General features: G+C 39.3%; 1 protein-coding gene across 1 annotated transcript; it reads left to right on the top strand.

Moving 5' to 3' along the window:
* Positions 1–617: 617 nt before the first annotated feature.
* Positions 618–5,101, top strand: LOC115047075 (uncharacterized). The gene is made up of 4 exons (XM_029507749.1): positions 618–756; positions 865–952; positions 2,952–3,272; positions 3,359–5,101. The coding sequence occupies exons 1-4, from the start codon at positions 646–648 to the stop codon at positions 3,709–3,711; spliced, it is 873 nt and encodes a 290-aa protein (XP_029363609.1). The 5' UTR covers positions 618–645; the 3' UTR covers positions 3,712–5,101.
* Positions 5,102–15,274: the final 10,173 nt, after the last annotated feature.

A 15,274-nucleotide genomic window follows, 5' to 3' on the forward strand; every position in this document is an offset into this window, starting at 1 on the left:
ATTGTTTTCACCTTGTAAGTCTGTAAACCATCTTCATATGTTCTTATCATGCCTTTTCAGCATGTCTTTCCACAAACTAACAGTTTAAATGAGTATGAGGGAGATGGAATGCTTCAGACGCCCAGTGGAAGTAGGTAATCTTATCCAAAATAAAATAAAATAAAAGTAATCCCAAACCCTCATACTTTCAGGGGCAAGTGTGAACAGAAATTCACACGGAAACAGAAACGCAGAGCAAGAAAACTTTTCAAACATCCTTGTGAACTGTTTGGATTTTAAAGAAAGCGGCGCAGAGAAATGTTTTCATGGAAAATAAGCGAGTTGCTCTTTAGAGTAAAGCAGATACAAGAATCAAACTACTTCTATCCAAGTTACTGGGAAACATTTTCAAATCTATGCCCCTTAAAGACAAAATAACATGTTCAGTCAGAATTGACCTTAAGGTTGAGAGGTCATCATATTTAGAAATCCCATTAGTCGAAAGACTGCCGAACACATTCTGTGTGTGTGAAAATGTAATAAGTTATGTTCTTTTCCTTTTACTGGCAAGCGTCAGCGATCAGTCATTCCAGGACATGTCCACTCACGTTCTGAGTAAAAAAACTCCCGATTCCTGCTCACAATAAACTCGCTATGACTCACTGAATGCTCTTTCATTCAACACATCCACTGGAGCTCAAGCACGTTAAACAAAGTGGATTTTATCTCAAAGAAATTCTAGAAAAGAAGAAGAAGTGTGTTAAGGAGGAGACCATGGTGGGTAGAGTCCATTTATTTCTGAGTCTGTACATCTGTATTTATCTGGCTCATGTAATGTATATTGTATATTGTATTGTATAATGTATAATACTGATTTAAATACAGGTCGTCTGTCAGCCCTTCGGTGAGGGGACACAGCATGCTTTCAGCTGGGTTTCTGTCATATGGTTTACTTCAGCACTCTGCATTGCAGGTGAGGCATTGTTTCATGCATGAGAAGAGATTAAATGGCAAAATGATTTAAATTCATTTTTCAGTTACCGATTTAAAGAGAAAAATATGAATCCTTTTCTTAGAACCAGTACTTTCACAGTCTTTAATGAGGGTTAGATGCAAAGACTAATAACCCTTTCATACCTGTATGGCAATAGTACAAAATGAGCAGTTGATTATTTTGGATTGCAAGGTGAGTGGAACAGTGGAAAACACAGATAACATACTGAAGAGCAAATGATTCCAAAAGTCTGAAGAAACAGAATTATTTATTTATTTGTTTTCTAAGTTGCAGCTCCTGATAGTTGTTTTATGTGAACACATTCATTGGCATAGGCATGTTTCTGCAGCTCTCAGGGGAAGTTAAGCCTGAGAGATTTGTCAGTCTGGTTCACTTTATTGTACATTATTGGAAGACAAGGGGGCGTGGCACATTTTACAAAGAGCACCTGGCAGCAGCACTCTTTCCATTTTACAGCTAAAACAACCAAGATATTAAATATTAGAGAGATTTTAACATTCAGGTTGACAGATTTTTCCAGTTTTAGATGGAGACGTGCAGTCTCCATTTGTTTCCACTCTGCATTGATCTGCATTGATCTCATCAAACAAGCAAATAAACATATTTTCCAAAATGTCAAAATAACTCTTTTAAAATAATCCAAAATCTACAATGAGCAAAAATATCGACACGTTTTTTTGCCTCTGCTGCCATATTTATGTTGAAATGAAAGACCAAGTAGTTTTTGCTTTGACGTGAAAGCCAGTTTTCTCTTCCTGTTTGTTCGCACACATTCAAATACATTTGTGCGTTTTTCACAAGTCATAAAAGATCTTTCAACACTGAATGTGTATAAACATCAGGTAACAGCCAAACCGTGACGTCACCCGTTCGTTTGTGAACTGCTGTATTAAAGCCTGGAGGAATGGATCCAACCTGGTCTGTCATTCACCTAACCCTGCATTATCATCTATGTTCCTCTAAATCAGGGGTTCTTAACCTTTTTGACCTCTGGGCCCAATTTTGCCCGTACAATCGAACATTTTAATTGATCCGAGCCTTGTTTTGATTTGTATTCAATAACTAAATGCAGTTTAACAGGCTAAAACCATGTGACCCCATGTTCCTGCCAGCTTCATGCAGTATCATGTTCCTGCCTGCACCTGTGCTGAATATCCCCTCCTCCTGCTCTCATTCTCTCCCTACTCTACCCAACTTTGCTCCCCTCGTCTCTCTCTCTCTTCCCCCTCAACCAGTTGAGGCAGATGGCCACCCCCACTGAGCCTGGTTCTGCCCGAGGGTTCTGCCTCTTAAAGAAAGTTTTTCTTTGCCACTGTCGCCAAGTGCTTGCTCATTGGGGGATCTGTTGGGTCTCTTTAAATAATTTTATAAAGAGTTTGGTCTATATTTAAAGCGCCTTGACGTATCTTTGTTAGGATTTGGCGCTATATAAATAAGTCTGACCTGATTGGATTTGAAATAAATGATATATGATCCACTGTGACAATCTTAAAGACATTTATTTATATCGTGTATGTAAACTCGCACATACAACAACACTGAAGAGGCTAGCAGTTATAACAAATCAAGTTGCTACAAGAAAAGTCCACCTGCTTTCCAACTAGCTTTGGATGTTTGGTTTCTAGATGCCACCTTAGTTTTGAAGGCTTCAGTGCTTCGTTGGATATTCAACACACTGCCTCGCTACCTCTGTTCACAAAATAAAAAAATAAAAAAAAACTTCATAAAGTCAGCATTGTACTTGCGCACAAATGTAGCCTTTGAGCTGTATATTTTGTTTCCTTTAACTCCCAGTCTTTTTGGACTAAAATAAATATTATCATTGGATTACTCATCTTAAATAAAAGCATAGATTAATACTATTGTTCTCACAAAATAAATCATTCATGTGAATTATTCATCAATCAGCAATGTGCCCTTTGACCTGTTCTCTCCCCCGCTTTCGCTATCTGATCAGGTAGTCAAGTTGTACAGCTGCAGCTCTCACCCACAGTGGTGACACAGTGTGGAAGAAATGTGACGCTGACATGTAACAGCAGCTCATCGCAACAAATGGAGATTCTGTCCTTTTCCTGGGAGCATGGCAATAAAACATTGTGTCCATATGAGAAAGCGCAGACAGATCAGGACGTTCGCTGTGAACACAAAAATGATCATCTCCACCACAGACTCACTCTGGTCCTCACCAATGTGATGCCGGTCGACAGTGGAAAATATATCTGCAAACTGCGCTCCAACCAGGGAGCAAAGAGCGCCGTCACCTCAGTAACAGTACAAGGTGGGCTAAAAGTTATATAATGCACAGTAATATATATATATATATTTCTGTAATATTTCACATTTGTCTAACTTATTTCTTTACAGATTGCCTTGAAAGCTATGTTTCCGAAACCAATAAGTCTCATGCTATGTGTTCATTCACTGGAGTTTATCCCAGAGGCACCATTCACTGGTTCAAGGAAAACTTAGCAGATTTCAACTTATCAGACTCTGCCAGCACATGGGAAGAGAAAGACCAACATGGCCGATACAAACTCTCCAGTGAACTGCAGATGGAGGAAGCAATGCCAAGCAGCTCTTACAGCTGCTCATTGTGGATACCTTCTGCTAGGAAGTATCTCTTCAGTCACCTGAAGATACCATCCTCAGGAAGCATGGTCAAACTGCAGTGGATCTGTGTTATGGTGGGATTAATAATGGTGATATTTATGAAATAGAGAGTGAAACAATGAAATGAAAACTTCAGAATGAAATAAAGTCAGATGCATTTCTCAAATCTATTGCACGGGCTACTCTCTTCTCGAACGAAACAAACCTGAGCAGATCTTCATGCTTTCTAAAAGTCACAGATGAGCACGTATCTAACCAATGGAGGGGGAAGCACTGTGAATCACAACACAGACTTTTCAAACAAGCTCCTCCACTTGATGGCAGCAATGCATTTACTGTGTCTTGGAATTGGTCTTGGCAGTGTTTTAAGAGGAGGAACGCCTAATTATTGCTTTTCTACAGAAATAGAATGTTTCGCTGGCTTGACTGGGAATGTTGGAAGACACTGTTGACTTAAGGCTCAGAAAACACATTAGCAAGTCTTAAAAAGGAATTTTCTTGTTTTGGTCAATTTCGTTCTCACTGTGGGCCATGCAAGAATAATTATCTGTTTATATATTCTGTATACTCTGTATATTGTTAGAAAACACATTTTAGTGCATTGAACACTAAAATTTGCACAGTTATACTTCAAATCCTTAATGCAGACATAACTCATTTAAATGAACAGCAGGTAAGGATAACAATTAATACAAAGGAGATACATATGTAGACAAGATTATTTACTCAAGTTCTGACATTTTAATTTTAGAGGTACTTGTACTATTTTATTCACATTGTTATGTTTGTTTGTTTTTTTTTTTGTATAGCAATGATGGCTTCACATCATCTGTACTATCTGATTCACTTGTCTGTGTTAAATTAGCCAATGGTTTACAAATTGTCCAAAAATTACTACATATATAATCTAATGAATTAAAAAAAAAAGTGAAAGGAATGTTCTTGCATAACATATATAATTTTAACTGAAAAAGTCTATAACTATAATTTTATCACAACTGTTTCCTTTGTTTTTATCTGCCTATGAAAAAAAAATATTGATGTGATTTTATCAGATTTTCTAAAATATAAATGTATTTTCCATTCACATTCCATTTATGTGTGAAAAAGACACTCTAGGCTACCGACGATGCAAAACTTCTACAGACAAACTGCGAAGGATACAATGTTTTCAATTAAGGTGCCTCCATCTGTAAAGATGTGCAGATATATCCATTCTTCTATGTTGTGACAACGGAACTGTTGTTTGGTCTGGCAAGTTTTCAAATCTCTCTCAAAACTCTCCTCATCTCCCTTCACTGGAAATGTTTTTGGTGAGGTATGCAGCCTTTGTGTTGTGTTTGTAAAGTCCATGGTGTGGAATCGGATGGGAAACAGGTTTTCTGTTTCCTAGTTACAGCCTCAGTGTTAACAGAGAAATTCTCTTGTCTGGTGGTGGTGGTTTGTAATTACACTCAGATATTGCTCAGAGGGATTGTAATAAATTTTCACAAATGGCCCGTTGTGCTTTTTGTGTATTTCAAGTTCATTGTTATGCTGTCGTGTTATGGAACTTGCAATATGATTTCTCTGCACCAGTCCAGTGGTTAACATTTAATTGGAAAGATTAAATGAGCCCCTGTTGTCACTACTATTAGCTGATGAGTAAGAACAACTGCTGCAATATATTGACTGTGAGGCAACAGACCATGCAAACATGGACTTGTTAGGTGTTAGATAATTATGTCCACTTGCTGTTTTCATAAGCGGCTACACAAACAGGAGCAAAGCTATCAAGATAAACCAAACATGAAGATGACTCCACCTAAAGAAAACCATTGAGAGCAATCGACTGCAACTCTTCCCACGCATTTCATTTGTGTGTTGGAGGTTAAGGTAAAATAAAAAAAAAAAAAAAAGCTGCACATGGTGACCAGTATCACAGTATAAAGTGTGCTCTTCTAGCCTGCTGATAGGCTAGAAGAGCACACTGTTAAAATCAGCACAACATGACCTGAGGAAAGTTTACAGAGAGCAGATGCACTCTGCAGATGAGTTCCCAATAACAAGACGGAGAAGAAATTGAACTTTTTTGCTGCCAGACGTGTGAGAGCAAAATTAGACTGATTGGAAATCAATGGGACAAGCAGACAGAGGTTGGTACTTCAACCACTGCCCACGGTGAGAGAAGAAAACCGATCATCAATGGAAAACTCATATCCTACACTGAGCCAACATCTCCCAGAGATAAGCTCCATCTACACCACTCGCTGTCTAAGGAGAGTGAGGAACATCCTGCGTGACCGCCACCACCCTGCTCATTGTTTGTTCCATCTGCTGACCTCAGGTAGAAGGTCCATACTGTCCAATAGCCTGTATCCTCAGGCTGTAAGACCACTGGACACCGCCCCCCTCCCACGGACAATAACCACATCCCCTAACAATAGCATGAACTGGACTTTGCATTGTTGCGCTATGTCCCTATCTCCATGTATCTGCTGTGATGTTGCACGGATGCCATACTCGGCTCAAACTTGGCAGTGCTGATGCTCTAAACTTAATTTCACTGTACTCAGACAATGACAACCAATTCTTGAGTCTTGAATCATGTGGATATCCAAACAGATTGCTGAATGACTATAGCAGCATCCCCTAACTTCAATTGCTGCTGCAACTGTTGGACATTTTAAGAAATATGCTAATTTTTTCCCTGATGGATACGTTGAAAATGAATGAATGAATACTCATTTGCTTCCCTATGAATACCAATATCACCTCAATCCAACAGTAAAAACGAATGCACCATCAGCTGTCTCTTCACTCAGTTTACTATAAATACTGTTGTGTTTACACTTGGAAACATCCAGGAGAGGCACTCAGTGAGCTTCATGGATCCTGCTGGGCAGTTGTTGCTGCCTATGAACGGGACTTAGCTACTTCCCGGTCTACAGTGCTAAGCTAACAGACTTACCATACAGGTATGAGTGTGCCATTTAACTCTTGGTAAGAAAACAAACCATACTATAGCTTGAACATGAATACTTTTGTTCGGTTTCCCTTTGCCATAAAGGAAAGAGTTAATGTTCATCTGGTATGTGTGTAACGTATAAATTAATGTCATTGAACCTACCCATTCTTTCAGTCGTGGTCATGTGTCATTTTGTCCAACTGAGCCAGACTATACAGCACATCCAACACATTTCCAGGCTTTGCAGAGGTGCGAGCCTTAGAGCTGCAGAAACAAGATGAGTGAGTCCTGAATCTAGATCAACCACCGTTGCTATGGTGAACCGAAGCCACAGAAGCCCAGACAGCAATAAATAATGACTTTGCTCGCTCTTTCGCTGTTCATGATTGATTCAGTCCATCCGAAAAGTCCAGCTCTGTTCTGAAAGGCACTCTGATTCAGGTAGTGACCCAATTTCTCTTCAGCATGGAGAGGCTCAACTCAAAACAGGTGGGAATTATTTATCTGAGGATCAGTTGCATTTGCCTTTATTTGCAGCTGTTGGTAATGATGTTCTCTGCTCAGGATAGCTTAAATTCCTGGAAAAATAAAGGGCTTTTGGTTTAATACATACAGTCAGCAAAGAAGAGAAGGAAAGGCCATTTGATGACTTGACACTTGCCCAAACAGGTTGATTCTTATTTCTTATTTCTTATTTCTTATTATTATTGGAGTCACTGTCAAGCCAAAGTATAAGAAAACACCTGCACCCACAATCCTGTTTAAATAAAGGAAGAGCTGTACTTTGTCTCTGTGTGTGACTGACAGTTCAGCCTATTAGCACAATCCACATTAATCCTCTCTGCCATAATGACGCAAATCACGGATACTGTATTTAAACAAAGGTGAAGGAATCCAGATGCTCTTTGCTACAAATGACTCACAATCAGCTTCTATGTTAAGGAGGCGTTCTTTTTCGATTTATATGTAAAATGCACTCATTGTCGCACAGGACCGGCTGAACCCAGACCTGAGTTCAACGGTCCTTGTTAACCTTTTTCTCACGTGAGCACTAAATGGATTCCTGGAATAAATGCCTTCTTGGTTTTCTTCAGATGACAGGTTACCTACGAGGCAGCACAAAGAAAGGAGAACTAGACAGACACCTCAGGCGGAGGCATGTGACCAAGATTAACAGATGCAGTTACTGTGTCACTAGCAGCATTTCATTTATCTTTTAGGTGTGTATATTGAAGTTGTTGTCACCGCCTGAATTTATAAACTCCTAAAATAATTTATATGGGATATAGTAAGAACACAGTGTACAATCGTTGCAAACATTAATATTATAACGAACAGCTCCAACTGTCTTAGCACTTGACACATAAAGATGGCTACAGATGTGGCCGCAGTGTGAAAGTCTGTCCCCTACAAAGTCATTCAACTGATGATTTGCTGTTGGAATATACGCAAACATTTAATTCAGATTGAACCGTTTTTCAGCTCTAGTAGTTCAGGCCAATTTACGCCGGCTGGATAAATTTGTGTATTTCTATGTAATCATGTCAGTGACATACTGTATATGCTATTCAGTGTGGAAAGAGGTCTCTCTGCAAGCAGGAGAAAACAGTGTTTGGGAGATTTTAATGAGTGATTTCAGCTTTGCTTACTGCTTTGTTTTCAGGGCTCCGACTTTCTGTCGCACTGATGATTTACTGAGACAAAGAGAACAGAGCTATTCCGTATATAATTAACAGTACATGCTCCTTCTTTCTTTTTTTTTTTTTACCTTTTTGCTGTGATAAGTCAAAATCACTGCTAGAAAATGGCCTGTCTTTCCTTAATGCAAATGTTTGATATGGCCAAATTATTTTTAAACCCTTTTTGTATTTCTTACAAAAGAGCCTTTTCCATTATTGAATGCCCATTCAACTAAAAACTTTGTGGCTACATTTCAGGTACTGTCTGTACTGACTGGCATAATAGTGGGAAAAATAGGAACAATATACATATATATATAAAAAAAAATCTAATGACAAACAACGGTTATATAAGCTTCCAATTATTTTATGTAACCATTTTCCTTGCTCCTCCTCTATCATGTTATTTGGCTTTCTGGGTCATTACTGCAGGTCCAACTGTGGAAGGTGTGTATGGAAAGATTTAGCCAAGATATCTGTCAATGTCTAGTGTTTACAAAAATAAAGACAGTTTAGAGACAATTTAGGAAAAAAAAATACACATGTAAGGATATCTTGCAGATAATTTTAAAATGTGTATAGCTCATCCAATAACTGTGATTCTGATCATTTTGTATGATTAGGATGGTTTTCTTTAACTTCCCTTGCTGTGTGGCTGTTCAAACAAACTGGCATGATTGCTTTGTTTCACATTAGGCGTAATGGTGCTAAAGTGATTGTCTTTATGTATGCAGCGTCAGCACAACCGTATGTTGAATGTAAATGTATATTTTCCATATGGACTCAAGGAAGAACAAGCGTTGCCATGGTAACGACTGGTCCACATCCAAATGGCCGATGAAAACTGTCAATGAAGATATGTTCATGTACTTCACTCCAGGGTCCATGGTGGTGGAAATCTTTCTACTGAGGAATGTGAGAAATACGACTAAAGTGTTTCAAAGATATTACTGTGAGGCAAATCAAGCTGTACACGTCTGTCGCTGTTTGTGTTCCAACAACACGTTGTTTTCTGGCCATAGTCACAGCTAAAGGAGAGTGTAAACGCCACAGTTTGGTCATTTCCATCACAGCAAAGCATCATCATCTGCTGAACAAACTATTTAAACACAGAGCTGCATTCAACAGCAAAGCGGTGGGAATGAGAGGAATATCCAGACTGAAGTCATGACAAAGTGACATCCAGGGCCTTTTTTTTTAATTAGAGTAGCCTCAAAAGAATGAATAAAATCCAACCTGGATTTGTGTTTTATTTCAAACATGTCTATAAATAAAGACACAAGTGCTTCTTCTTCACCCTAAGTGACACTTTCAGATAAAAACCAGATGTGCTTGGTCCACTGGTGTCTACAGTTGTCTTATTGGCAGTCATCGGCTGGTCACATTACTATCCATTATCTCGCTGCATTACACAGTCAAACAAAGCCTCAGGTCATGTGCCTTGGAACCCAAACACAGAAACCAATCACTTTGCCTTCATGATACCGGAGAGTTTTCACACTTCCACTTTGGAGACAGTGGGCAATGCGTGTTCGCGCATGTGTGTGTTGTAGAGTTAGAGATGGATCGTGTGTGCTTTTGTGTGTATTTGCAATCTACATCTGGCAGCCCACTAAAGGTTGGACCCGCACGGGAAAATCAGGTGAGAGTTCAGCACAGCTGAACTCAGTGATTATTAAGGAGGAGGGTTTCGTGCTGAAACCTGAAAAACTACAGTAAAAAAAAATAAAAAAACAAAGACGTAGTTATCACCTGAAAGAAATGATTCTGGGCATATATTGGGTAAATAAATGAATGCTGTGCTGCTGTTTATTATTCTTTGTTTCTTTTAGATTTTTTAATGATCAGATATTTCAAAACAAGCCTTCCCTGGTTTTATTTAATAGCGGTGTCGTTCCCAATGACATTATTATTTTGCTGATTGCTTTGAGACATATTTGTATCTCGATGAGTTTATATTTTTTTCATGAATTGAAAATGAATGCTGCTTCATGAAACCTGGACTGCAGCATGTGCTTACGCTTAAATTCTGGCTTCTGAACATTTCCTGCTGCTGTATAAAGAAGTATAAAGAGAATGGGTGCACCCAAATCGTAAAGTATAAATAATTTATATTTTTCACAATCACACACCCACGGAAAATGTTAATATGGGCAATGGCTTACCCCAGCTCAGTTACTCTGATATGATGCAAATTTTTACCAAGGTTTTTGATTGCCTGAAGTTATCTTCAGCACTTTAAGAATGCATTCACCTTGGAGAGGAGTCTTTAGAGGCACAATGCAAACCTGCGGCCTTCGACAGATGGGGGGATGTTTATCTTCGCTGTGCAGAATACGCTTGGAGACGGAAAACAGGCTCTTAGAAAGTATATCTGGGTTGATCTCCCTGGGACTTACTACTCAACATACCCCCAAGGAAGCTTGTTGCATAAAATGTTCAAGGATGATCGGGTCAATGATCAGTGTATCGTAGAACACCAAGTAACTCAGACTTACAGGAAATCTAGGTCAGATGACAAAAGGCCTTTGTCTGCTGTTGATGAGACAGCCATAATGAGGAAAAAAGTCTTGTATTTCCCCCATTCTGTGTGAAGTGTACATTTCATTTACCTCTTTAAAACAGCAAGTTATCAGCATCACTCCTTCCACATGGCCACCATATATTTGCATGATAAAATGCTTGCGGTGATTGAGTGATCTGCAGCAGGATATACCAGGCAAGACAGGGAATCCACGCTCTGTCCTTCATCATTCAATTCTGCAGTTCTTCATTCTGTTTTAGTTTGAGTGCAAAAGAGAAAAATAAAGATGTAAAATATGTTGGTATGCATTCAATGGGAATAATAAAAATATGAAAAAAGTGACAGAAATGGTGTGGATGGCATAGAGACAGCTGGCCTTGGTCTGGTAACCCAGTTCATCAGGGTGACTGGTTACACTATCACACTCTATAATAACACCAGTGAGGGAAAAAAAAAAAAAAAAAACTTCCCTCATTACCATTTTCCATACAGATCAAAAGGTCAAGTGGATCTTTTGTGAGGCTCCGTGATATATCTTAAGATCTTCCCACTTTCATATTGCTTATGGTTATGTATGACTGAGTCAATGAGATCTTTAATAACAATGCAGAGGTCATGTGGCATCACCGATTCACAGAGTTTGACTGAATGTGACTAGAGAAGTAATAATCCAGTCAAATATTCTTAGATTACAGTTCATAGATGACAGAACATAATTCCAATAATCCACAATAATTATGGAATATGAAATGACTCATAAACGTGTCTTTTAAAAGAAGTCTTTCAGTTTCCTATGTTTGTACCTTAGAGTCAATGTTAGCGCGTTACAATCCATGTCTTCAAGCTTCACTTAAAGGAAAGCTCTAATGTATCTTACTTGGTACATTTTCTGACATGCAGATAAATTATTTCATTAGATTCCCAGTTTTCCTTCATTATATAATACACACTAGGTTGACATGTTGTTCGGCCTCGGCGGAGGCCCTCTTTCTAGTATTCATTAAAAGATACATGATAATATCAAAATGTTAATTTGTTCAATTTAAGCCTGGTGCAGAGTGAAAAATCAAACGGTCGTATTAAACTATCATTTCAATTAGAATTGACTGGAGTGTCTGACAATTAGTGGTAAACTAATTAAAAGAGGAAAGAAGTACTTCCTTTTCAAAGGTGGAGTTGGGTGGAAGTTGACATTAAAAACTGAATAAAGTTAAAGAAAAATAAGTGAACTGCAACAAGTAGGAGCAGTAACAACGCTGACTTCATGCTGTGAAGGATGGATTCAGAAGAGAAACAAAAAGTCCATGTAGTCTGGGGTCATGCAAACATGGTAAAACTACAATCCTGAGAAATCCAGTTATTTCTCACCCGCTGGGTCTCTCGTCTCTAAAATGTCTTAACAGCATAATAATGATGTTGAACAGCTGGGGCAGAGACAGCACTGCACAGCCAAATAACATTTATTTCTTTGAACTAAAGTTTAATTTCATAACACGTAACACCTTTCACCACGAAAACAAAATGCACTGGGTCACTGTTTCTCCTGGAAACCACTGTGCACAGTAAAGAGGTGTTTGCCTTTGGTTACCCTTCATCTCACAGTAATGAGGACAGAAGAAGTCGGCAAAGGTCTTGGGAAGGGTGTGGGAAGGGGTCATAATTTCATTTTAAAATAGTAAGGGGGACAGAGGCTGAAACTTGAAGCTCAATGATCAACTTGAACAAAAATATTGTGTGACCATTTTGCTCAAGCATGACATAGTCAAGCGTACGTACTCAGTCCACAGACTGGTGAAGTGAACAGATATCTTTATCTCGTTACAACAGGGTCCGTCAGTGGGAAGGCCACGGGTTCAGTTCCCTCAATGGGTTTCTGAGTGCGAGTGCGAGTGTTGTTGGTCTCTCTCTGTCTGTGTGTGTGTGTGTGCCCGCTTGATTAAAATTTTACAGTATATTTTTCCACCTTCTGTCAAATATCTCCAAAGCAATTTGGATAGTATGTGAGTTTATTGCAGGCCCTGCCATTGATGAGCACTGCACATCATGCATACATGTCAAGCTCATCCAATCAAAAAAAGAAAAAGAAAAAGAAAAAAAAAAAAATTAAAACAAATACCTGCTGCTTCATGATACATCTTACCCAGCTGCTCTTGCTCCCGCTCCCCTGGCCAATGCCAGCGTGTCCATAGCAGAGTCATTGAACAGACAGTCCAAAATTAGTTTTAAGTACACAACCAAGCATGTATCATGAGTGTGTGACAGTGAGGAGGGAGACTCATCCCTGCAAACATCAGATGTACACAAAGACTATTTCTGTTTGTTGCTGCTGCTGAAATTTTCTTATACAATGCAGTAGCCAAGATAATGCCTAAGTAGTAAAAACAATACGGCTTATTCAAACACAGAGATCAAATTCTAGTGCAGCGAGGTGTAATACGACCAGTTACCTCTGCCTAACCGCTGTTGTTCCTGCCCCCTCCACCACCACACCTCTCATTATCCAGGACATGATGTTCCAGTGCCAAAGGACAATCTCAAAGGACCTGCGGTCGCCGCCAAACTTAGGAGGGAGGAGGTTTGAATACACACTCAGGAGAGAAGCCTGCATGTGCCCTCCCGTTCTGTCTAAACTCACAAAGCCAGCAAATGAAAAGGATGGATTATTATAAACACTAAGAAATTAGTAGGCTGGTGTTAGTGGGTGTGCGAGTTTTCTGTTCTGTACTTGTTATTGACATACTGTTCATGTAAAGTGGTGTCTGTATTTACAGGATGACACGTGCTTGATAATGAATCATATATATATATATAAGCTATATCGCAGCCAGTCAGGGTGGAAGATCTGTGAAGCTTGTTGAGAAAGCGCCATCCTTTCATTTTAAGATGAGGGGAAAAAAACATTGCGCCGTGGTTCAGGCCGTTACGCGTGCGTCAAGCTGTTTCCGGTTTGGGACAGATGATGAAGCCGTCTGCAGCGTCAGACTGTACTGTATGTCAGTCACTGTCACTGAGCCGAGCTAATTTATCCCGAAGCCCTCCTGTAGCGAACCTTTCTTGTTTTAACACAAAGTATAAAACAAAAACTTTCTGTTCTGCCCCGTTCAGACAAATTTAATGGCATTAATAGTCTGCTGTGGCATTTGACTTTGACTTGACTCTATTGGCGATCAATGTGTGCAGATCCGGTGTTTCAGACTTCATCATCCCCTCCACTGGAGAGAGTCCTTAAATTGCCCACTTAACTCAGCTGTAAAGAAAAAGAAAATTAATAAAATAAATTTATATACATATCCAGCAGGCTTTACAGCATGTTGCATGGCATTTGGGTTAGCCAGTCTAAAAGTGCATGTGTGCACACACACGCCAGAAGCACAGACCTTCCACTCCCTAATTAGTCAATATTAAGAGCTGTTTGTTTTGAATGCAGCCCAAACTCACTGTTCCAAGTCTGCACCTTTGGCCTTTTCACCTGAATACACCCTGGCAACATTAGACCAACAAAGGAAGAATTTTCTTGTCCGCATCCTGCGACCGCCGGGCCAGTCTACTGCTATTATCAACACGCCCAGCTGATGATTAAACACACATAGAAACCAATCAGGCATAACCTTCCAACCCAGTTACTGTCTGCTAATGCAAGAATGTTTTAATTCGGTCAAGTCCAGTTAGCCCTCTGTCCTGGCTTATCGAGCACCATTGTTAGTAAATGTCATGAGGTGGCATCTCATGAAACTTGATCCTCTTTCCTTCTTGGGACACTGAAGACATATACTCTCAATTTTCCAAGGCACCAGGTCCTGAGGGAGGTGTCTTCTTCTATGGCCAAATAAAAGACTATGTGCACAGCTTGTTCCTGCCATTATCACAGTCAGTCATCATCATAGACCAACAGCCAGTGAGAGCAGCCGAAAAGCTCAATGGTGCAGCAGAGCCCAGGAAATAATCTTAACCACTAGGACTGTACACAGATCAGAACATTTTACGAATGTACTCGCTATAGTGGCACGGGAAACACTTTGCTCTTTGCCGCTCTGTGAGGCTGTACAGCATTGCTTCAATCTAAATGCTGGTATGCTCAATATGGCAGACACTCAGCTGGCACACTGTTTGCCTCAGTAAATTGGTTTAGTGTGTGTTTTGCAGGAAATTTGACTTAAACTTGTGTTTTTATGAATTTGAAAATTTTGCCTTATAGAGATAATGTATTAAAATAAATACGTAATTTATTGAATTTCTGTACAAAGCTTCATAGCAATTGATGTGATAGTGTTACAATAGCTGAAGTAAGTTTAATAAGGCAAACGCAGTGATGCCACTCAGACTTTTTTTTTTTTGAGGGTTTTTAGATTTTTATCTTAGAGGAAAATCTCAGAGGAAAATTCAATTCAATACTAATAGCTCTCCATGTCTGTTAAGACTTTAAAAGACCAAATGTAGACCACAGATAATGCAGATAATTCTGCAAATTGCAAAGTGCACTTACTTTAAAAGTTATATGAAATTATTTTACGCCCTTTCAT

This window comes from Echeneis naucrates, chromosome 8 (assembly GCF_900963305.1).
Source record: "Echeneis naucrates chromosome 8, fEcheNa1.1, whole genome shotgun sequence".
In the NCBI taxonomy this organism is placed as follows: domain Eukaryota; kingdom Metazoa; phylum Chordata; class Actinopteri; order Carangiformes; family Echeneidae; genus Echeneis; species Echeneis naucrates.